This window comes from Prionailurus bengalensis, chromosome B4, assembly GCF_016509475.1.
Source record: "Prionailurus bengalensis isolate Pbe53 chromosome B4, Fcat_Pben_1.1_paternal_pri, whole genome shotgun sequence".
NCBI classification, from domain to species: Eukaryota; Metazoa; Chordata; class Mammalia; order Carnivora; family Felidae; genus Prionailurus; species Prionailurus bengalensis.
In genome coordinates this window covers 114,925,486-114,950,597 of record NC_057358.1, presented here as the reverse complement: position 1 = coordinate 114,950,597, position 25,112 = coordinate 114,925,486, and the positions used below count along the sequence as shown (strand labels likewise).

General features: G+C 36.8%; 1 protein-coding gene across 3 annotated transcripts in view; it reads right to left on the bottom strand.

Moving 5' to 3' along the window:
* Positions 1-23,633, bottom strand: part of MRPL42 (mitochondrial ribosomal protein L42) — a 33,484-nt gene extending 9,851 nt beyond the window's left edge. Inside the window, exons 1-6 of one of the 3 annotated variants that reach the window (XM_043562099.1) lie at positions 23,558-23,633; positions 20,370-20,528; positions 15,143-15,206; positions 13,408-13,492; positions 6,604-6,767; positions 3,479-3,866 (exon numbers count right to left, since the gene is read on the bottom strand). In XM_043562099.1, coding sequence (XP_043418034.1) covers positions 3,743-3,866; positions 6,604-6,767; positions 13,408-13,492; positions 15,143-15,206; positions 20,370-20,439 — 507 coding nt within the window. In that variant the 5' untranslated portion in view covers positions 20,440-20,528; positions 23,558-23,633 and the 3' untranslated portion in view covers positions 3,479-3,742. Of the gene's footprint in view, positions 1-3,478; positions 3,867-6,603; positions 6,768-13,407; positions 13,493-15,142; positions 15,207-20,369; positions 20,529-23,523 lie in introns of those variants that run through there. The other 2 variants (XM_043562098.1, XM_043562100.1) reach the window with 2 other exon arrangements.
* Between the last annotated feature and the right edge of the window lie 1,479 nt (positions 23,634-25,112).

Below are 25,112 nucleotides of genomic sequence, written 5' to 3'. Positions count from 1 at the left end.
AATCAACCACATTTCTACAACAAATAAAACTGTATTACAAACAAAAAACCTTGGAAATTGAAATTAAAAACCCAATACTATTTATAATGGCATTAAAACTATGAAATATTTGAAATAAATTTAACAAAAATGTAGAATATTCGTACACTGCAAATTATATAAAACACTATTAAGTGAAAAAATTTTAAAGACCTAAATAAATGGAGAAATACACTATTTTAACGGATAAAAAGATACGATACCATTATGACATCAATTCTCCTGAAATTGATCTAGAGACAGAATACAATCTCCTTCAAATCCCAGCAGGCTTTTTATCAAAACTGATAAGCTGATTCTAAAATTTATATGGAAATCTAAGAGACCTAAGATTGTTGAGACAACTTTGAAAAAAAGAACAAAATTAGAGGACTTTACCTGATTTCAAGACTTCCTTAAAGCTATTTAGCCAAAACAGAGTGGTATTGGAAAGACAAACAACAGACCAAAATATGAGAGGCCAAGACCCACATACATTGTCAACTGAGTTTCAACAAAGTTGCTAGGGCAATTCAGTGGTGAAAAACAGTATATTTAACTAATGGTATTGGAGCAACACACACACACACGCGCGCCGCGCGCGTGCGCGCCAAAAATATGAACCTCAAGTTATACCTTACACCATATATAAAAATTAACTGTAAATGGATAATACATCTAAATATTAGAACTAATTATAAAACTTCTAGAAGAAAACACAGGAGAAAGTATTAGTGATCTTGGGTCAAGCAAAGATTTTTTAAGTAGTATGTAAAAAGCCTGAATTAAATGGAAAAATTTGTAAACTGGATTTCATCACAATTTTAAAAACTTGATCTTCAAAAAACACTATTAAAGAAATAAAAAAGCAATCCACAGACAAAAATATTTGCAAGACATATATCTCACAAAGGACTTTTGATCCACAAGTTTTATACCATAGTAAGACAATTAATCTGCTTTTTAAAAATAGCCAAAAGCTGTTTACAGATACTTCACCAAAAACAAATAAACCCTCACCCCCTAAACAAAAAAAAAAAACCCTGCCAAATGTACATATGACCCATAAACACATGAAAAGATGCTAAAAATCATTAGCAGTTAGGGAAACATAAATTTAAAACACAGTGAAATGCTACTACTTATCCAACAGAATGATTAAAGTTAAAAAGACTAGTAATACCAAGTGTTGGGGAGGATGTGGAACACTAGAACTGTCAGTGGGAATGAAAGATGGTTCAGCTACTTTGACAGTGTCTTATGAATTTAAACATGTCCTTATCCTATGACCAACTAATCCTAACCCTAGGTATTTACCCAAGAGAAATGAAAATATGTCAATACAATGACTTGTACTTGAACATTTATGCAGCTTTATTCAAAGCAGCCCCAATGGAAAGAATCCAAAATGTCCATTAACTGGTGAATAGATAAAAAAAATTGTGGTTTCTCCATACGAGAATGTTATTCAAAAATAAAAAGGGATAAACTATTGGTAACATAACAACAAAGATGAATCTCACAAGCATTATAATGAGTGAAAAAAGCCAGACTTTACAAAAGGCTCCAGACTGTATAATTCCATTTATATGAAATTGTAGAAAGGGCAAACATGAAATTCTACAAATTCAGGAAATTTTAAAAAATGATAGGAAGGAGATCAGTGACTGCCAGGGTGGAGATTAAAGGGAAGACACTGACTGCAAAAGAGCATGAGAACTTTTTGGGGGTGATGTAACAGTCTTTATTATGCTCATGGTAGTAATCATACAACTGTACATAAATTTGTCAAAACTCATCACAGTGTATACTTAAAACCAGTGAATTTTTCTGTACGTAAATTATACCTCAGAAGAGTTTATCTAAGATAAAATGCTTTAAAAAGAGTTAAGAGGAAAACTATGAGTAGGAGACAATATTAATAATTGTCATTACCATATTATCACTAAGCATATATTATATGCCAGGTGTTTAATTTATATGATATTTTATCTCAAAACCACCATGCAGTATGTACCCAAAGAATATAAAAAACACTAACTTGCAAAGATATATGTACCCCTATGTTTACTGTAACATTACTTACATATCCAAGTTATAGAAGCAACCCAAACATCTATGTATATACAGACGAGTAGATAAAGATGTAGTATATATATTTTCGATGGACTATTACTCAACCATAGCAACAACATGGATGGATCTACAGGATATACACTGCTAAGTGAAATAAATCAGAGAAAGAAATACCATATAATTTCACTCATTATGTGGAATTTAAGAAACAAAACAAACGTAAAAAGAAAAAAGAGACGAACCAAAAAACAGACTCTTAAACAGAGAACTGATGGTTACCAGAGGGGAGGTAGAGTGAGGGGCAGGAGGGGGATGGGGGAACAGATGAAATAAAGGGGATTAAAAGTGTATTTATCATGATGAGCACTGAGTAATGTACAGAATTGTTGAATCACTATATTGTACACCTGAAACTAATATAACAATGCATTAATTATACTGGAATTAAATTAATTAACTTTTAAAAACCACCAGGCAAATTAGGCATTATTTCTATCTTCTTTAATAAATAACAAGATTAAATAAAGAGCTAGTAACTAGCAGAGGGAAGATGATTTGAGTAAGCCCAGACCCCTTTAAAACAAAGCCATACACTCAGAAAAGAGTTTTACTCTACTAGAGTTTAAAAAGCACAACATTGAGTATGAGATAGGTCTATTCATATAAGAAGGGTTTAACAGTGCTTACCTATGGGGCACAGGACATGAATAAGTATAAAGAAAATTTCTACCTTATACTTTAAAATAATGCATTGTTTAAAAATACTTTAAACAAACATTTTATATCTGTTAACACACACTTATTTAAAAAGATATTATATACCCCCAATTATTAAATTCATAATGTGTCCTAGTATTTTGATTGCCATAACCTAAAAATTGTGAAATATTTAGTAAAATATCCTTCTATACATGCCTAATATTTAAAGAAGAGCTCAATGACATCTAGAAATCAACACTTGAAAAATGGCTTATGTTAATCCAAAATAAATATTTAGACAGCAAATAAATACTTGTTGGATGATTAGTGATCACACCTCAGCTTATTTAAAATTCTGAAAGATGATGCATCACACAAGGACAATGCCTACAAGTAAAAATTTTCTTTATACACATAAGCTAGTATCTGAAGTTTTTCTGCTAAACTATTAGGAGAGGGGCACCTGGGTGGCTCAATTGGTTAAGTGTCCAATGTCAGCTCAGGTCATGATCTCACAGCTTGTGGGTTCGAGCTCCATGTCGGGCTCTGTGCTGACAGCTTGGAGCCTGGAGCCTGCTTTGGATTCTGTGTCTTCCTCTCTCTCTGCCCCTCCCCTACTCATGCTCTGTCTCTCTCAAGAATAAACATTAAAAAAAAAAAAAGTAAACTATCAGGAGAGATATTGGGATAATCAACTGCATCTAATTGAAGTCTGCTTACAACTGCAGAACCTAGTAATCCTGATGGGACAAGACATACCAGGAGATTAAATTAATTAGCAGTCAAAAGCTAATTAGCAGTAATGATTAAAAAAGTAAATAAGATTAAATATAGGTGGGATACTAGACATAAAAGTATGAGGATAACATGCATGGTTTTAAGATTCTGTACTGGTCTTCTTACCTTCAATTTTGTCCCCTTCAAGTCCCCTTTACAAGATTTTCATTAACTACAGTAATTTGGTTTTAAACAAAAGATGCCAAAAGATTACAGCAGTATGGAACATACCGGGAGAAAACAGGTAGTGAAAGCCATTACAGAAGAATTTCAAGATAGGGCCTGAACTAAAATATCTGGATAATGAGACAAAATAAAAGATAAACATGAGCGACATTACGAATCATGGAAAGAAATCTTAGAATACAGTAACGACATACATATGGGGCTAAGAAATGGTTTGCTAATTTGTTTCCACATACCCTAAATTACAATTACAAAGACATGAAAAAACCCAGAGAGAATGTATAAACAAAGTAGGTACTAAATAAGAAAAGAAAAACCAAAGAAGAGGATAAAAAAACAGAAGTAGGTTGGGATGCCTGGGTGGCTCAGTTGGTTAAGTGTCTAACTCTTGATTTTAGCTCCGGTCATGATATCACTGTTGTAGGATGGAGTCCCACATGGGCTTGGGATTCTCTTTCCCCCCTCCCTCGTGCCGTCTCTCTCTCTCAAAATAAATAAACTTTAATTTTTTTTAATGTTTATTTATTTTTGAGAGAGAGAAAGAGACAGAGCATGAGCCAGAGAGGGGCAAAGAGAGAAGGAGACAGAATCCAAAGCAGGCTCCAGGCTCTGAGCTGTCAGCATACAGCCCAATGCAGGGCTCGAACTCACAAACCGTGAGACCATGACCTGGGCTGAAGTCAGATGCTTAACTGACTGAGCCACCCAGGCACCCCAAAACTTCAACAAAAAAGAAAGAAAGAAAGAAAGAAAGAAAGAAAGAAAGAAAGAACAGAAGCAGGAATTGAAAGACAGCTTGGTGGCCAAAATATTGCAAATTTCTTCTTGAGAAACTGATACAGAAAGATCACTTTTATTATAGAATGATTATTAAAAGAGGAGCTTTTTTAAGACAGAAAAAGAAGAGCTGTGTTTTTGTTATAATGCATTTAAAACTTTGGACAAGATACTTAGTTTGAAATTTCTAAGGACAAATACTGGGAATAAGATCAAGGAAATAAAAGAATGTATAATGGAGCAAGTTGCATGTCATCTGTATAATGAATATAATTAAAGCTCTTGCAATGATTTTCAGCAAGACATGGAGTATGAGACAAAGCCTCAAGGAATCTCTATTTTAACTAAGAAAAAGGGAGGATCTTCTAAAGAGAAACTAAAAAAGTAAACCAAGCCCCAGATCCATACATTCATTTGCTTTCAGACTTGCTCCCTACCAAATGGATCCACTGACCCTTCAGACTCAGTATGACCAACAATGGGTTCATCTTCCTCACTGTCAAACCTGTTTCCCCATGTGTATGAATGGCACCACGATCCACCCAAACACCTCTGTCTGTAACTTGAGAGGCCACCTGTCTCTTCCCATGCCTAATCAGTGACCTAGAGCTGCTAATTAAAATTCTTTTATTTTCCTCCTTCCTCCTTTTATTTCCTCCTTTTATTATAGTTCTTTCTTTTATGTTCCCCCTTTCTATTCCCATTGCTGGTCCTTTCATTTAGGCCTTCAACAAATTTCACCTAGACTATTATAATAGTTTCCAAACAGGCCCCCCTGACTCCAAACTTTCCATAGATCACCTTATCACAATACAGAACCCACTTAATGAATTTTTTTTAATGCTTATTTATTTTTGAGAGACAGAGCACAAGGAGGGGAAGGGCAGAGAGAGAGGCAGACACAGAATCCAAAGCAGGCTCCAGGCTCCACACTGGCAGCACACAGCCCGACACAGGGCTCTAACACACACTGTGAGATCATGACCTGAGCTGAAGTTGAATGTTTCACTGACTGACACACAGGCGCCACACCCCGCCTTGATTTTTTAATGCATAAACCTTTCTTCTTAAAATATGGCAATGAAAATAAAACCTAAACTCCTCAGCACAATACAAAATCCTTCATAAGACCCTTCCTACATTCCCTCATATTCTGGGTCCCCTCCATGCTGAACTACTTGCAATTTCCCCAGCATACTCTATGACATCCTGTTCTCTCTGCCTACAGAACCTTTTCAGAATTCCTCATGGCTAACTCCTAACCACTCTTCAAGGCTCAATCACTTGATTTTGTTTACCCTCTCTCCTTGACTATAAATAACTTGCAAACAAGGATTGTGTTTGTGATCTCCCAGCACTTACTTAGTAGAGCAGGTAGATGAATGTATATTCATTAATTCCATAAGCATGTCCTGTCATAAAATGTGCTTAGTTACTGGGTGATGGGTGACTGGTGACAGTAAGAACAAAATTTGCTCAAACATAAACGATTAAAAACAATCACCTCTCAGTTTTGATAGGGAGTAAGATAGATATAAAAGAAAGAAGAATCAAAAGAAAAAAAACTAAAGCCAGAGTCAATTAGGAGGTTAAAAAAAAATCTATGTAATAAAATATGAGTACTAGCAAACAGAGGGACAACTAGTTTCTAAAGGAACTGAGAACCATATACACTGCCCAATCATTTGCTGTACCCCAATTTTTTAAACGATAACTCGAAATCTGTTAAATAAATGGATAAAGGGCCAAGGACAAAATTAATTATTTGGCAGGAGGATGAATAAAAACAACACAGCAAATGACTGTATCACAGAACAGAAAAAGTTTCAAGAATTCTTACAAAATTCACTGAAAGTTTGGTTAAATTCCCCCACTCAAATAAAAGAAAAAAGAAGTATTATTTCATTTTAGCTACACTATATGTACATCTAAAACTACAATTTACTAGGTGATCATACTGGGTGTTAATTTCACCACACAGAATATAACCTCAGAAGTTTGTTAATGCAAGAAAAGTTATGTATTCTTTTAGTTGTCGAGTGGGAGTTAAGAAAAGAAAATAGAACTCACTGTCCACGAGGATACCAACGGTGCTTAGTAGTAAAGAACATTTTGCTAAGTTGTTCTATCATAGGTCCTTGCTCCAAGGGTTCATTTTTTTCTTCTAATCTGGTTTTCAGCACTTGATCATGTGTTTCTTCATTATTACACACAGGATCTGGCCGTGGGATAGGCTACAAAATAATAAGTAACGAAGAACATCAAAAGGTAGGAATGTTAGCCAGCAGTAGATTGAGTTCACAATACAACAATACCCATATTCAGGAATCTATTACAGTACCTCAAGGTAGGTAAGTTTTCAGAACAGAATTTTGCTTTAGTTGCATTATCCACTAAAGAATCAGAAATACTTTTCCTCTCCTATCAAGTTTTGGGTTTCTTTTCCAATAATAAATTTCTTTATTTAATGTTATTTTCCCCCAGTAATAAAGTACTTATTATTTTAATTTCTATTCCTAAAACTATAAATTGTACCCATTATTTTTTAACTTAAAAGTTTACAGTCTCGGGCACCTGGGTGGCTTAGTCGGTTAAGCATCTGGCTTCAGCTCAGGTCATGATGTCACTGTATGTAAGTTTGAGCCCCACGTTGAGATCTGTGCTGACACCTCAGAGCCTGCTTCAGTTTCTATGTGTCTCTCACTCTGCCCCTCCCCTACTCATGCTCTGTCTCTCTCAAATATAAACATTAAAAAAAAAAGTTTAGGGGCGCCTGGGTGGCGCAGTCGGTTAAGCGTCCGACTTCAGCCAGGTCACGATCTCGCGGTCCGTGAGTTCGAGCCCCGCGTCGGGCTCTGGGCTGATGGCTCAGAGCCTGGAGCCTGTTTCCGATTCTGTGTCTCCCTCTCTCTCTCTGCCCCTCCCCGTTCATGCTCTGTCTCTCTCTGTCCCAAAAAAAAAAAAAAAAAAGTTTATAGTCTCTAACCTTGCTTATCATTAAAGTGAAATGCAATGAAAAACATTTTAAAAAATTTTTTAATGTTCATTTATTTTTGATAGAGATAGAGAGACAGAGTGCGAGCAGGGGAGGGTCAGAGAGAGAGGGAGACACAGAATCTGAAGCAGGCTCCGGGCTCTGAGCTATCAGCAGAGCCTGACACAGGGCTCAAACTCATAAACTGCGAGATCATGACCTGAGCTGAAGTTGTACACTTAACTGACTGAGCCACCCAGGTGCCCCACGGTAAAAAACATTTCATTGAAGTGGTATTTCTTATATCCAAAGGAAATTTTAAAAATTTTAATGTTTTCATTTACGTGACTGAAATGTCATCAAATGATGCTTTATGGTAACTTGAGAAATTTTTTGCCCAAAGACATCAATTACTAAAATCTCATCTCCTCTACAACACATTATGAGTGATATGACATATTCCCATCAGTAACACTAGCTCATTAAAGCCTTAAAGAATCACTGTCTTGGGGGCACCTGGATGACTCAGTCAGTTAAGTGTCCAACTCTTGACTTCAGCTCACATCATGATCTCGCGGTTGTGAGATTGAGCCCTGAATCGCATCAGGCTCTGTGCTAGGTGTGCAGCCTGCTTGGGATTCTCTGTCCCTCTCCCTCTGCGCTCCCCAACCTGTAAGTGTACTCTCTCTCTCTCAAAAAAAAAAAAAAAAAAAGTCACTGTTTTGGAAAGTGAAGTCATGTATATTTTAAATATTAAATGACACTGTATGTAACAGAGGGTGGGAACATTGCCTTGCTTTACAGATACCATATATATTACAATACAATGAAAATCTGAATTCACAACCAGAAAGGGAACAATTCAAACGTAAGAGCCCTCACATTCATACACTATTAACGTCAGCTACAACATTCTACCATTGTATTAAATGTTACAGCATATACTTATATTTATTTGGTATATGCACATGACAAAATAAGACTTCTTTAAAAAGCAGTATGTACGGGCATGAAGGTGACACAATTGACTTAGTACTACAGAAATGCAAAGTAACAAAGATATTAGTGAGAAGTAGAATAGGAGCCAAAGTCAGAACTTTGTCAGAGTGCAGAATATATTCTACAAGGTATAACAAATATTATGAGTAAAGGAAAGTAGGTAAGAACATACAATACGGATAAGCTTTAAAAATGGATCTTGAGAGGGGCGCCTGGGTGGCGCAGTCGGTTAAGCGTCCCACTTCAGCCAGGTCACGATCTCGCGGCCCGTGAGTTCGAGCCCCGTGTCAGGCTCTGGGCTGATGGCTCAGAGCCTGGAGCCTGTTTCCGATTCTGTGTGTCCCTCTCTCTCTGCCCCTCCCCCGTTCATGCTCTGTCTCTCTCTGTCCCAAAAATAAATAAAAAACGTTGAAAAAAAAATTAAAAAAAAAAAAAATGGATCTTGAGAAACCAGATTATGAAAGGTCTTCAAATTAGATTTACCAGTAACAATTTGAGGTAAGCAGAAATAAGGAACCACTTACATAGTGTAGGAGAAAATAAGGAAGTAGAATAATAAAAGAAGTTAAGGACTTAAGCTTTGGTCTCTAATTCTGCCATTTACTAGCTCCTGACCTTAAACAAGTTACTTAAGGTCTTAATTTCTATTTATGTAAAACCAGAGAAATAATACCTACCCAATAAGGGCTTAATGAGGATTAAATGAAATAATCATATATAGTATGCTTAGCTGTCCCTCGTCCTCTTTTTTTTTAATGTTTATTTATTTTTGAGAGTGAACGAGAGAGAGCACACACATGAGCAGGGGAGGGGCAGAGAGAGAGGGGGACAGTGGATCCTAAGTGGGCTCTACACTAACAGCAGAGAGCCCAAGGCAGGGCTCAAACTCATGAACCATGAGATCATGACCTGAGCCGAAGTCAGACGCTCAACCAACTGAGCCACCCAGACGGCCCTGTCCCTTGTACTCTTAAGAGTTCAATAATGGTAGGTAGCTACTAAGATTTAAGGCCTCAAACAGAAAAATTTTAATTTATAATTTAAAGAAAAAGCTCTCCTTAGACATTTAAAGTAATTTTAAAAGATCATCACCTGTATGTAAAGTAAAATATTAGTATCTTTGCAAGCTACTATCAGACCCTCAGGGATCTAGCAAACACAGGATTAGAGCCTATAATAATTTTCTCTCTTTTAGGTTACTATACTTGATGCTAAAGATTAAATGTTTTTAGTATTATCAAAAGTTAAGTTGTTTTCAAGTGTTAATGAATGTTCACGGTCTTTCTTCCTATTCCCAAGCAGGCTCAATTCTAACATATCACAAATTCTCTCTGCTTTGTATGATTAAAAACACTTCTTTACCAGGCACATAGATAAAAGACATTGGAATTAATGGATTCTTCGAGTCTATACCAAGAGCCTCTGGCTGACTCAGAATTGATTTTTAGGTAGTATCTGATCTCCTTAACCAAAGAAAGGATATGTGAATGTTTCAGTAAAAAAGAAAAACTAAAATAAAACTGAATGTCAACTTTGAAAACTATTCAGAACTATCATCCTGAATTTCCCTTGTTTCTCTTAAGGATTTTCAAAATTTGACTTTTGAAATTTGCCACTAAATCAGCCACTAAAAAGAACCGTCTAGTACTTACATTTTACTTTATTTTTCCAAGTCTTTATTTTTTTTACCGTTGGAATTATATCTTTATTTTCCTAAACTTTAGAAATTTAGAAACCAATCCTAAATTCTAGAAAAACATTTTTAGAATATTAGTACTTTTAATAAAGTATATACTCAGCAAAAGAAGAAAAAAGGATCTTTTTACTTAGATCTATGGAAAACAATCAACATGTTTTGGATTCAAATAAATTACCAGAACACCAAAGATGCAAATCAACTTAACTTTCTTAAAGCCAGTCTCAGTAGGCATATCTACACATGACTAGGATCTTTGCATGCAGTATGCTTTCCAGGGCCTAAAGAACCAAAGGGCCTGCTGGAGTTGCAGCCCTACCTCCTTGAGAAAAGAAAAAAAATCAATACTAAAATTGAAGTCATGTTTGAAGATATTTATTTACTATCATGTAGTACCTGCATAAGATTTGTAAATCTAGATTCAAAAAGAACACACTGTATTCTAACAGTAACACGTTTTCAAGAATGTTTCTTACTCTGCAGCCCAATCTAAAATTTATCACTTGAGAAACAAAAAAATTCCATGTTTCCCTATATGAATGTCTCTTAGCCTTAAAACAAGAAACCCATAAGCATGAAGAGGGAGAAACAAATGTATTCATTTAATCAACAAATATTATACACCTACCAAATATGAGTGCTATTCCAGATGCTAAGGGTATAGCAGAGAACAAAACACACAGAGCCCTATCCTCATGGAGCTTACATTTTGGTGGTGGGAGACAAACAAGAAAATATCTATTGTGCCAAAAATGATAAAAGCTATTGAGAAAAGACAATAGGAGTCCAGGGACAGGGGTACTACTTTAAATGCAAAAGTTACTCACTAGTTAACAAACAAGGAAAGGGAATACACTATGAGGTTTCTGGCGGGGAAGCATTCCAGGTAGAGGAAGCAGGAACTACAATGGCCCAGAGGTAGGAGCCTAATATACTTGAATAACAGCAGGGGAGCAGTGTGGTTAGCAGTGAAGTGATTACATGTAAACTGACAGGAGTGATCTTCTAGATGAGAGAGGAATATTGAGGATGCAGGAGGGGAAACAACTGCTACCACACAGAGACTGCAACAGAAAAAAAGGAGCCGGGGAGCTGGACATGTATGCCAGGAGTGAATGCAAGGATGGACCACAGAATCTACACCAGGTAAGAGAAGTGAGGATGTGTGAGGTGTGTGGCAGCTGTGATAAAAGGGTTCAATCAACGGATGTAGGTCTCAATGAGGGGATGAAGAATTCTTGGAGCTGGGAGCTGGGGGAATTCTTGAAATCTAAATTGGCAAGAAGGAGGAGGAGGCATTTGTGATTAGAACATCTCTAGAGTGCAGCCATGGGAGTGGGGCTGATGATGTTGGGAAAAAGACAAGACAGAGGCCAGGATATTAGATTATCTATATAGATACTGAAATAACAAAGAATTAGAACAGAAACAGTATTGGAGGGTGTGACAGTATATCTAAAATCTTCAAGGAAGAGCGAAGGGATGGGGGGAAGAGAAGTGAACTGAAAGACAGGAGATAACAGCAACAAAAAAAGGGAGTAGATGCTACAGTTTAATGACACAAACTACAAAGCTAGAAATTGTTAGAAAGGAGGGAAAATGGTCTGGATATGACAATAAGGAGCTACAGGGACTTCTACTTCCCCTGGAGGTCCAGTAGTAAAAGGGAATAGGGAAGAAAACATCAATCACTGAAAAAAAAAAAGAAAAAAAAAAAAAAAAAACTGTTGGCAAAGCAATGACCCCAGGTACAGCCAGGTCTCTGGTAGAGCCAGAGGTGAAGGCAAAATTCTGGATGAAGTTAACATCATGAGAGATTTTAATGATGATGGTAAGTTCTAAAAGTACAGTGCAAAGTTTTGAGAGTTAGGAAAGAAAGGAAAAGTGTCAGATTCAGGGATGTAAAAAGCCATATATGGATGAGAGTCTGAGGTTGAGAAATGACTTTGCAGTCATGGTCTTGGTAGAACTGCTAAAACAGAGATAAAGCACATAACCAGAAATATAATTCAAAATAATAATGAGAGAGGGCACAAAATAGCATGTGCTGGAGCGTTTACAAGATAAAAGTCAGTGACTTACACCTATCTTCTACACATTGTCCCAAGAAATGAAACAAAAGAGGTACTGGATTATCGCCTATGATATCTGGCTAGAATACAAAGCAGTATAAAGCAGGCAGACAAAATGGTGAGGTTAAAAAGGGAATAAAAACTAGCAAAATAACAATCCATTTTGTCAAATCAACCAGTATTCTAGCCCTAATGATGATTTTTAAAAACAGGCACAACTAGATGCATCACATCATGATTTGAATTATCTAGTTATTTTCTCCTCAAAAAGTACACCAAACATTATCAAATATGGTAAAAGAAGGCTTAGAGACATAGGAGAAAGCATTTCAAATAAAGATAAATTAACAAAAAGACTTGGGTCAAGCTAAAATAAATTGTATTGAGGGGCGCCAGGGTGGCTCAGTCAGTTAAACGTCCGACTTTAGCTCAAGTCATGACCTTGCTGTTGGGAAGTTGGAGCCTCGCATCTGGCTCTGTGCTAACAGCTCAGAGCCTGGAACTTGCTCCAGATTCTGTCTCTCTCTTTCTCTGCCCCTCCCCTGCTCACGCTCGATCTCTCTCTCACAAAAAAATAAACATTAAAAACAATTTTTTTTAATAAATTGTATTGAAAACAAAAAACCTCCTCTACCTAGTGTGTGGCTTTTGAAGAAATATGGAAAAAAAACTAGTCCTTGAAATACATGTCCATGTTGTCCCATTAGAAAAAGCTAACTGGAAAAAAAAAAAAAGGAAATTCACCAAACATTAAAAGGATTATCAGATCCTATTCAATATAAAAGGTATAAAACAGCATTCTAAAATATAGTGCTTCATGACTTACGACAATATAAAGTGGTATGGGACAATGTGTTTTGTAAATTTATACTATACAAAAATCTACCAGATTTTAGACCAGAAAATTGATGCCATGATTGCATTTAAATGGTTCACTTTGTGTACAGAAAAAAGCTTTTAAAGAAAGAAGATGGAAAAGAAATGAGAAAAATTGAAATGGTAAAATTAAAAAAACAAAAAGATCTATACCATATAAAGGAAATCAAACAGTTTTATTCTCTTTGGATACTGTAAGGAAGTGTGAATACTTCTAACAGCAAATTAAAAATTACAAGAGATTTTCTCATACATACTTTTGTATGTTCATATGGAATGTCCACAGAAGGGTGGTAGCATACTATTGTCCTGCCATCAGATGTCAAAGCAAGCTCTACTTTGCTAAAAAAAAAAAAAAATGTTTTAGAAAGAGTTATACTGTATTCAAGGCAGAATGATTTTCTTAGAGATAAAAGTAATTAATCCTAAACCCCTGAAGAATGATGCTATGGCACCTGGTACCCAAATCATAGAGGGCAACTTGACCATCCCACGAAATATGTCAGCTTAACTACCACAACAAACCCTTAATGTGTTACCCACTATCGTATCTAAATTATTCTTCAGATTATTTATTTGTAGAATATCCAAATCTTTGGAAGAGATTTTCATGTTTACTCATCACTATTATTAGAACTTTTTCCCCTTATCTAAAAACTACCTTCAAAAAGCTATAAGAAGTACATTACTTGGTTGAATTATTAAAGATCAACAAAGTAAATAATCTTCCAGGCAAAGGAGCACCTGAATTTCCAATCATAAAGTCTATAGCTGAGCACTTTTTCTAGATTAGCATTTCTCTAAGTGCCTTTGGTGGAAGAGTGCAACTGTAAGAAGCCTCCCATAAAGGGTTCTGAGGTCAAATAAATTTCATAATTACTGAATAGTATCACTTCCCTCCATTAATATTCCTAGAAAAACACATTTTGGGCAATACTCCTCCAAATATTTTTTCCAGGAGTGCTGTGGCTGGATCTCATTCAGGTACCAACTGACCACGCTGGTTTGTCAAAGACCACAGCAACTACTATTATACTTATATCCATATACATTCTAAAGAGAACAACTTTCAGCTTTCATTAATCTTATATGTTTTCTACACATCTATAAATTAGGACTTCAATACCAAGCAGATTTGAACCAGAGTGGCAATTAGACACTACAACGTCTTTTAGCTAACACAGCATAGGGTATCAAGTTGTTTCACCACGATTTTAAGATGGAATAACGTAACACAGCTATAACGAACATTGCATCTATCCAATGATTTTGGATGAAGAATGGAGTTTTACATAATACAAAACACCTGTAAGTCTGAATCTTTTCAGGTTCAGAAAGTATTACCTATTACCTACTCTAATCTCATCACTATCTTAGCACTTACTAAATATACACTTAAAACTAAAACTAGTGTCAAGAGGGCAGAAAATACATTTTTACCAAAATCTGCAATAAAAACATAGCTTAAGAAGATACGTTGCCGTTTCTGTATATCAGACTCTCCTACAGAGAAAAAAAGCCAACATCTTATTCACGTTATTCCTAGTTCTTAACATAGTGACAAGAATTAAATAAATACCAAATAAATTGTGACTGCATTAAATTATTTGTAATTTAGGATTATTCTTCATCAAACAAAAGATAAATAATTGCTTAAGCTAACAGCTATGAACCCCAAGAGAAAAAAAACTATAAAAACTAATTAACTTTTCTATAAAGCTAAGGAAGGCTTTGGGATAAAAGACAGCATTTCTAACAACATGTCTTACAACAAATTAAGTATTCACTGAAACACAATGATAATGATTTCTATTTAAAATATTTATGAGCCCAGATACTGGGTAAATAAGACCACTGAAATAACTTTTAAATACAAAATTAAAGAAAGAATAATCAGAAAAGAAAGCAGAAAATACCAAAAGGAGAAATAAAATTAAATCATTTCAGACACAACAAACAGACTTATTTTTTCAATTGAATTTAAATACATACCAATTATAGTCATCTGGAAGAGGCGAATACGTAGATTTATGACAAACACAATATAAAGCTCCGTCTGCAAAAAAATGGATTTAGTTAATTTCAGCATACCTTCTCACATAAATGTAAAGCTAGTTTCACTCATTCAGCCAACACTTACTGCATTTACAGGAAACAGGGCTGTACTAGAGACCAAGGATTCAACAACAAGATCTAGTCCCTGCTTTCAAAAAGGGTACAAGTCTGGTGAGAGATAATTCCAATATAAACAAACAATTCCAATATAAACTATAAGCCTGTTAGGATGGGTAAGCACCACGAGAGGGGCACCCAGACAGGTTACAAAATAGGACTGTGCAGGTTTAAGAATGCCCTTCCAGTAGAGATGATGTCTACAGTGCTCTAAAGGATGGAGGAATAAGCAGGAGTTGGTAGGGGTTGAGTACAATAATCTTTGCAGAGAGTTATAAGTACTAAGGACAGAGGTAAGAAAGAACATGAAGTATTTAGGTAGTCTAAAAAACGTCTGTAAAATAAATAAATAAATAAAAGCTTTTGTGAGACCAAGTGCACAGTTCACAAAGGGGGAGTGTTAGCGATGAAATATAAAATAAATTGTTCATAATTAACTTTTCTTAATCAAAATGCTCACATTTCATAGAATATTTTCCCTTTTTTAGAAAGCCTACAAATTCAAAAGCCATAACTACTTTAAGTTTGTTAAGTATGTTCAGAGAAATGATGTTTTTAAATATAAAGAAAAAATGTAAATGTAGCTCAGTAAACTTAAAAACAGTTCTGAACACAGTGGTCCTCCCTCCCGCCACCTCCACCTTATCCGTGTTTTTGCTTTCTGGAGTTTCAGTTACCCAAGGTCAACCTCGGTCCAGAAGCAGATGATCCTCCTTCTGACATAGTGTCAGGTCAACAGTAGCCTAAAGCTACAGGACAATGCTAATGTCATCCACCTTGCTTCATCTTAGCACATACACATTTTATCTCACATCATCACAAAAAGAAAGGTGAGTACAATACAATAAGCTATTTTGAGAGATCACATTCACATAATTTTTATTACAGTATATTATTAAAATTATTCTATTATTAATTATGGTTATTAATCTCTCTTACTGTGCCTAACTAGGAAGTTTAACTTTATCACAGGCACGTATGTATAGGCAAAAACGTAGTGTTCAGTACTATCCACAGTGTCAAGCAACCCTGGGACACTTGGAATGTATCTTTCGGGGATAAGGGGGAACTACTGTGTATCTTGGTTAAAGCCAAGATCAACTTCTTTCAACCCCGCCTCTGGATCTTCAGTATCGAGTGAAATCCCCACTTTGTTAAAATACCACTCATCCTTCAAAGTCAAATGTTACTCTTTCATGAAATCTTTTTTCCTCTCCCTGCCCCACAACCCCCAACACAGAGAAAAGAGTGGTCTATTTTGCATGTCCCACAACCTACGTTTCATATGACATTACTATAACTTCTGCGAGGTCCTTCTTGTTTTTTTCTGCGTCAGTTATTTATATGTACAAAAGATGTGTAAAAAAAGGTGTATTTTCCATCTTTGTATACTTCTTTCCCCGAAGACTGCATATACTTATAGATCTAAATATAAATTCTTACTCCAAGCATAAAAATTACCTTAGCAAAACTCTTTTATCATAAAAGACTGCTCAGCAAAATGTCAATGCCAAAATTCTATTGATGTAAAATAATAAAATACAAAGAATTAGAAATTTAACCTCATCTCTCAAAAGATTTGATTTTCGGGGCGCCTGGGTGGCTCAGTCGGTTAAGCGTCCGACTTCAGCCAGGTCACGATCTCGCGGTCCGTGAGTTGGAGCCCCGTGTAAGGCTCTGGGCTGATGGCTCAGAGCCTGGAGCCTGTTTCCAATTCTGTGTCTCCCTCTCTCTCTGCCCCTCCCCCGTTCATGCTCTGTCTCTCTCTGTCCCAAAAATAAATAAACGTTGAAAAAAAAATTTTTTTTTTTAAAAAATAAAAAAAATAAAAAAGATTTGATTTTCAATTATCTGTGCTAATATAGAGAAGCATTCAAAAAGACAAATCAGAGGACAACATAAAAACCACTTACACTATTTTCTTCTCTGACACTGTTGGGGGTCTTCCTAATCATATATGAATTAATTTTAAAAGAAGTCTGTCTTCTCTTAATATAAACGAGCTAGGTGATATATACGTTCAGTGAAACAAATAGGGTTGGGTGGCAGGGGCAGGACACACAGACTTAAGTGTTTTTAAAACAGGCAGGAAGGGACGAGGCGCCTGGGTGGCTCAGTCAGTTAAGCATCCGACTTCAGCTCAGGTCATGATCTCTCGGCTTGTGAGTTCGAGCCCCACGTTCAAGCTGGGCGTTCGAGCCCTGCGTTTGAGCCCCGCATCGGGCTCTGGGCTGACAGCCCGGAGCCCGCTTCCGATTCTGTCTCCTTCTCTGCCCCTCCCCTGCTCACACACTCTCTCTCTCAAGAATAAACATTTAAAAATTAAAAAAAAAAAATAGGCAAAGGGGAAACTCAAGACAATGGTATTTCAGGTGAACTAGAAACTCTTGTTAAATTTCTACCCTACACTTGTGCAGACATTTGTTTGTGCCCTCATGACATACATTGCCTTCTACCTCATATTCCAGGTATTTCTTATTTTCATAGATGTCTATTTCACCTACAAGCATAAATAAGTTCCTTAAGGCCAGGAACCAAATTTTGATCATTACTCTGTCCCCTATAGTGACTACTAATAAAAAAGTGATCCCCAAACTGCCTCTAAATGTTAACTTCTTAATTAGTACATAATTTAAAAAACTAATTTGACACTTTGTCAAGAGAAAAACTCTAGATATGGTAAATATCAGAGGTTTTTAACATGTAACTAGAATTAAATGCCAAAGTTAACATCAATCAACTCAATGCACTAAAAAGAATTTCAGAGAGTCAGCTCTCCATAACTTACAAGCTATTCTTGTTATGTATACATATGTTCAATTGCTTTCTGCTAAGATCTATAAGAACTAATAGTCTTGCCTAACTTTCAAATACTCAATATTTTAAGTTAGTACAGGAAAGAAGGTACAGGAGAAAGTGTATCAGGCTAAACAAGATGGGAAGACCTAAGTTTTGATTACGGCTCTCATCTATCAGATATACAAACTTGATTAGGTTTCAGAGAGGTCAGAGAACTCAACTTCCTTCACCTTTATTAAATACCTAACATTATTCAAAGTTGTAAAATTCAAAGTTGTAAGGATCAAATGACTTAGTACACTTAACAAAACTAAAATATTCTACATTCCCATTTTGACTACATATTTTTAAAGGTTTTAAAAGTTCCTTCTGGCATATGGGGAGGCCTTTTTATTTCTATTCACTGAACTTTCTCCCTTAATCATGGTTTTGCTTTGCCTCTAATCTTAATGTTCTTCCTTTTCATATAAAATATCAATAATAGTAATACTTTACCTTCAATAATAGTAATAATAGAACTTGTGCAGAATAAGAGGCTTCAGAATGCAAGAAGTGAGGTATTCACTAAATACTAGGATGACTGAGTGAAATGGATTCATTTACTGGGGTAATGCAAATTAATTCTTAGTTAACTACACATTTTGACAACTCCAATCCATTCAAATCAGTTCAACCACTTATCATCTACCATGTATGAGAGGTACCGAGGAAACCAAAATAAATTAGATATTACAAATTTATAATCCAGTGGATAAAGTATGTATGGAAAATTTTCACTTATCGAGGGGCATATTAACTGGTTTTCACACTAACCTCAGTGAGGGTTCTCTTTCAGCACATAGACCAGGGAAAAATGGATTAGGTCTGATTTCCCATCAGCCTTCAGGCTGGGTTCTGGTCAAGGCAAAGGGGAGGGTAAACAGCAGAGGTCTCTCCCAATTCTCAACAACTAAAATGCTCCTAAGTAATCAAGAGCAAACTATAGTTTTGTTCTCATTCTGATTTTAGTTTATATCTAAAGTCTCTTAGCAATCTCCTCCTTCATTTACTTGGTTAATTATACTCTTACTCAGTTTTTACCCTAGTCTTCAACTCTTTCCCCCTAACTCAATAAACCACTGTTCAATTACAAATTGCAATCAATAGGAAATATGAAGGAAGAGATTAAGGTCAGCCAGAGATGTGTAAAAAAAATTTGGCTAGCATAGCTAAAGATGAAAATGCAAACCTATTATAACACTATAACCATGTTTGTTCTAGAAATGGAAGAAGAGAGTTCACAGACAGAAGGAAGGGAGAGCGAAAGCAAGACCAGTTGGGAAATAAGATTTTAATAGTCTACTTATTTATATGGGTCAATATTTTGACTATCAAACATGTATTAATAGGCTCTGAAGAAAATATTAGACTACCCACATGTCTTTAGGAAAAAAAGGTACAAATTATATATTATATAAATTATAAAATTGTAAAACTAAGCTCCATGCCCAACATGAGGCCTGAACTCATGACCCCAAGACTGAGAGTCACAAGTTCTACCCAATGAGTCAGAAAGGTGCTCCTATAAATTATAAATATTTTATGTATTATAATACATAAAACATTTTTATATTATACGTAAATATATTTTTTAAATGGCTTAGTACATAGAAAACACAAACTGAAATCCAAAATATTAGCAATGATTTTTATAAGATGGAATTGTAAATTTGCCCTTTATTTGTTCATTTTAAGAACTAGTAAAAAAGTAATGTGTGAAAACATAGTAAACGTAAGTGATTCAGACCAGAGAAAGTTCCTCTTTGTCAATCCCTCACTTGCCCTCAGCTAAATCCCAGTAGTGGTCTACACAGATAATCTCTTTGGTCCACATCTTTTACTCTGTATTTATACATACACACACACACATATATGGTAGATCTTCTTTAAAATGCACAAATGGGATCATACAATAGATACCGTTCTGTGACCTACTTTTACCCCCTGCTATTTAGAGATCTTTTCATGTTGGTAACAGCTGTATGATATTCATAGTAAAGATATGCCATAATTTATCCATTCCCCTTTTGACAGACATTTAGACTTTCTCCCCTTTTCCATTATTGCAAACATTCCTGCTATTAAGAGCATATACAATAAACATTTTTTATTAATAACTAGACACTAAATTTTCTACAGTGAACAAGGATTTCTATAATATTTGAAAAATTTTAAAACTCTTTTTAAACATTAAAAAAAAAAATCTCACTTTGAATCGGAAATAAATGTTTCCAGATAGTTCTGTTTGATATCACCCGTTTTACTGCTGCTAATACCATGGTGACTCAAGATGCTTATCCGGTGGTGTGAAAGATGACCTGGAGAAACTGCTTTTAAAATCTGCTTCCAGGCATACCTATTTTCATCCCTGCGTAAGAGATAAAGAAAAATTAGTGCTACCTATGGTAAATTAAAGTGGTACAATATATTGAACACTATAAGAACAAGATAGGAAGCACTACCTAGAACTACAGTCACAAGAAAAACTTTTAAACAACTTTAAATTTCCCTGTGATATAGGACAAAGATCAATACCAAAATATAAGACCTAAAGCCTTAGAACTATGTCCATTACTATTTTTCTTAAATGCAAACTTCTTGACACTTACTATAGTTCTTTCCATTTAGTGAGCATTCAGCAAATGCATAACTCCTCTTAGAAACAGTCACTCACTGGCACAAAAACAGACACTCAGATCAATGAAACAGAATACAGAACCCAGAAATAGACCCAGAAACGTATGATCAACTAATCTTTGACAAAGCAGGAAAGAATATCCAATGGAATAAAGACAGTCTCTTCAGCAAATGGTGCTGGGAAAACCGGACGGCGACATGCAGAAAAATGAACCTGGACCACTTTCTTACATCATACACAAAAATAAATTCAAAATGGATGAAAGACTTAAACGTAAGACAGGAAGCCATCAAAATCCTAGAGGAGAAAGCAGGCAAAAACCTCTTTGACCTCGGCCACAGCAACTTCTTACTCAACACATCTCTGGAGGCAAAGGAAACCAAAGCAAAAATGAACTATTGGGACCTCATTAAAATAAAAAGCTTCTGCACAGCGAAGGAAACAATCAGCAAAACTAAAAGGCAATAGATGGAATGGGAAAAGATATATGCAAACGACGTATCAGATAAAGGGTTAGTGTCCAAAATCTATAGAGAACTTACCAAACTCAACACCCAAAAAACTAATAATCCAGTGAAGAAATGGGCAAAAGACATGAATAGACACTTCTCCAAAGAAGACATCCAGATGGCCAACCGACACATGAAAAAATGCTCAACATCACTCATCATCAGGGAAATACAAATCAAAACCACAAGGAGATACCTCACACCTGTCAGAATGACTAAAATTAATCACTCAGGAAACAACAGATGTTGGTGAGGATGCGGAGAAAGAGGATCTCTTTTGCACTGCTGGTGGGAATGCAAACTGGTGCAGCCACTCGAAAACAGTATGGGGCTTCCTCAAAAAATTAAAAATAGAACTATGCTATGACCCAGCAACTGCACTACTAGGTATTTATCCAAGGAATGCAGGTATGCTATTTTGAAGGGGCACATGCACCCCCATGTTTATAGCAGCACTATCAACAATAGCCAATGTATGGAAAGAGCCCAAATGTCCATCGATGGATGAATGGATAAAGATGTGGTATATATATACAATGGAGTATTACTCGGCAATCACAAAGAATGAAATCTTGCCATTTGCAACAATGTGGATGAAACTAGGGGGTATTACGCTAAGCAAAATTAGTCAGAGAAAGACAAGTATCATATGACTTCACTCATACGAGGACTTTAAGAGACAAAACAGATGAACCTAAAAGAAGGGAAGCAAAAATAATATAAAAACAGGGAGGGGGACAAAACATAAGAGACTCTTAAATATGGAGAACAGAGGGTCACTGGAAGGGTTGTGGGAGAGGGGATGGGCTGAATGGGTAAGGGACATTAAGGAATCTACTCCTGAAGTCATTGGCGTACCATGTGCTAACTTGGATGTAAATTACAAAAAAAAAAAAAAAAAAACAGTAATAATAGAAAGTTTTGTCTCAAAAAAAAAAAAAAAAGAAACACTCACACGTGCTACACAAAACATCCTCCCTCATAATATTAATGTGTCTGTGTACAGCCTCTCAGGTGCCATACGCAAGATCTTACTACATCATTTGAAGTAGGATTGTTTCTGATTAAATTTAAACAAGTCCTATCCTTGGCCTAGTAAATACTGATTTAGGGGAACACATATAAACTCTCTGAAGTCCCAAGTAAAATTTCACCCTCTCATACATGTACAAGGTTTTTAATTTAACAATGTGCTTTCACTGCCATTTTATTCTATTAATCACGACAGGTATCTTTATTTCCATTCATGAGGAAACTATAGTACACAATTTAAATGATTTACTTACAAGAACTTTATTATCAGTCACTCATAAACTGGGGGACTTTGGGCCCTTTGTTTCTTCGATGGTAAAATGGGGAAAACCACCACAACCTCCATGGCTTTTGTAAGTAAATGACTTCTGACCATTGCTACATCCCTTGTCTTTAAATGGCCTCGATAACTGTTGGTTCCCTTCCCCCAACAGTGATAAAATGGAATGGGGGACATAGGTCGCACAGTTTTATACGCTGGACTAACCTATGCAGGGCGATTCCTTGCACGGTTAGTACATGTGTCTACTTTCCCTGGGTTCATACACTGTGGTTTTTGCAGTTCACGTTTCTCTATACAATATATGTTCTATCACAAGTCTGTGAAGTAGGCATCTCCATTTTACACACTGAGAACCGAGGCTCAGGGAGGTCAAACGATTTACTTGTCCACTTCTACCCCTGCTTTATAGGTGGCATGGATGGAAAGCAATGCCATGTTTTCTGACCACAAACCAAGGAACAAAATATCTGGAGGAACATCAGGTCCCCTCAATCCGGGACAAGCACCCCCAGCGGAAGCCAGATTACTCACTCCAGGGCGAGAAATTCAGGTAGTCAATTCCTTGGCCCATACTTCAACCCCGAAACAAAAGCTGCGGGGAGCCTCGGAGGACCCGCGGTCTGAGAAACAGGCTACCACGCGCACCGGGACTAGGACCCAGGGACAGATCCAAAAGACTTGGACTGGAGGGGTCCCCAAGTGACCCACCCAGGCACGAGGAAAGCCCCACAAGCGCACGGCCATTATGCCAACCCTTCTGCAGGATGGACCGCGACTGGTGATACCAGCTTTATCCTACCGCGAACGACAGGTAGGGGACCTCAACATCTCTCCATAAAGCTTCTGAGCCTGTCTAGCTTCTAGGAACTCCCTGACCAGAGGAGGAGAAGGCAGCAGTTACCTGACAGACGCTCACCGCGAGCCCACCATCTTACCTCAATCCGGGTCTTAGGAGACACTGCTTCACGCACCTCCCTGGCCCGCGGGGCAGTATGGGAAATGTAGTCTCCGAGGGCAGAGCGCGGGTCCACCGAACGGGCTCTCGCGTTTAGTTTTAGCCGTTCGGCTAAACTTCAGCGGTGTTACACCCCCAAAAAACAAAATCAGTGCCTTACGCACACATCCTTAGAAAGAAACAAGCGCTACCTTTTTTTAAAGTTCATACAGGGGCGCCTGGGTGGCGCAGTCGGTTAAGCGTCCGACTTCAGCCAGGTCACGATCTCGCAGTCTGCGAGTTCGAGCCCCGCGTCAGGCTCTGGGCTGATGGCTCAGAGCCTGGAGCCTGTTTCCGATTCTGTGTCTCCCTCTCTCTCTCTGCCCCTCCCCGTTCATGCTCTGTCTCTCTCTGTTCCAAAAATAAATAAACGTTGAAAAAAAAATTAAAAAAAAAATAAAGTTCATACAAATTAATAGATGAGCTCAAGATCGCTCCTAGGTGGATGAGTTAAGGTTTCCTGGAGGAAGAGGTATTTCAGAGAAGCTCTGACGGCCGGTGGCTTGGATCTGGCGTTTGAAATGGGGAAGTGGGGAGGCCCTTCCACCCGAAACCCCAGCACTGTGTCCTGAGAATTGTGCTGAGTATTCATTACGGAAGAAGAAAATGTGCAGAATCCTGGACCTTGCCTTATATTTAGTGCAGAGAGAAGCCCCTGGGCCTTTGCACTTTCTGCTCTCCCTGCCAGTAAGGCTTTTCTCTCACCACTTCTCATGACCACTGCCTTACTTTATACAGGTCCAGTTCACATGGCATCTCGGAGAGGACCACATCATTAAAAGAGCCTCATCTACCCTTATCCCATTGCCCTCCTTTATTTTTCTTTATAACATTTATCATTATTTAACATTCTATTATCATTTTTTCCTTGTTTGTCTGTCTCTTACGCTAGAATGCAAGCTCCATGAAGGCAGAAACAAGTATCTATCGTGTTCTACACTGTATACAAACCCAACATCTAGAACTGCTCTCGGCCCCATTGTAGGTCTCCAACATTTGTTGAATAAATGAAACAAATAACACTGTGGGTATCCAAAACAGTAGATGACTAATTCCTTTCCCAAATGATTTGCAAAATTTCGTATTTATGTACATTTTTCTGAAAAGAGTTCATAACTTCTATCATGTATTCAAGGGGGGCAATAAACTCCTCAAAAAGGTAAGGGCCATAGTCCTGAGTGATTAATATGGAAAATAAGTGAATGTAAGTTCACAGTAAAGAAAAATAAATGTGAGCTGCTTTGGTATCTCCGTATTTTTCACAGAATGCCAAGCTCATTCTGCTACTAATCTTTGTTCCTGTAGAGCCCACACTGAGAACACGACTCTGTCCTTTCTAATCTTGTCCATCCTTCAAAGCTGCCCTGTAATGTGTTTCTGGACTCTGCTGTAGGAAGAGACAGAAAGGAAAACAGATTTGAATGAACAATCAAATGGACTTGTTAAACGTTTGCTAAGCAAAGCAGAAGAGGGATGGATCAAAGGTGACCCCAGAG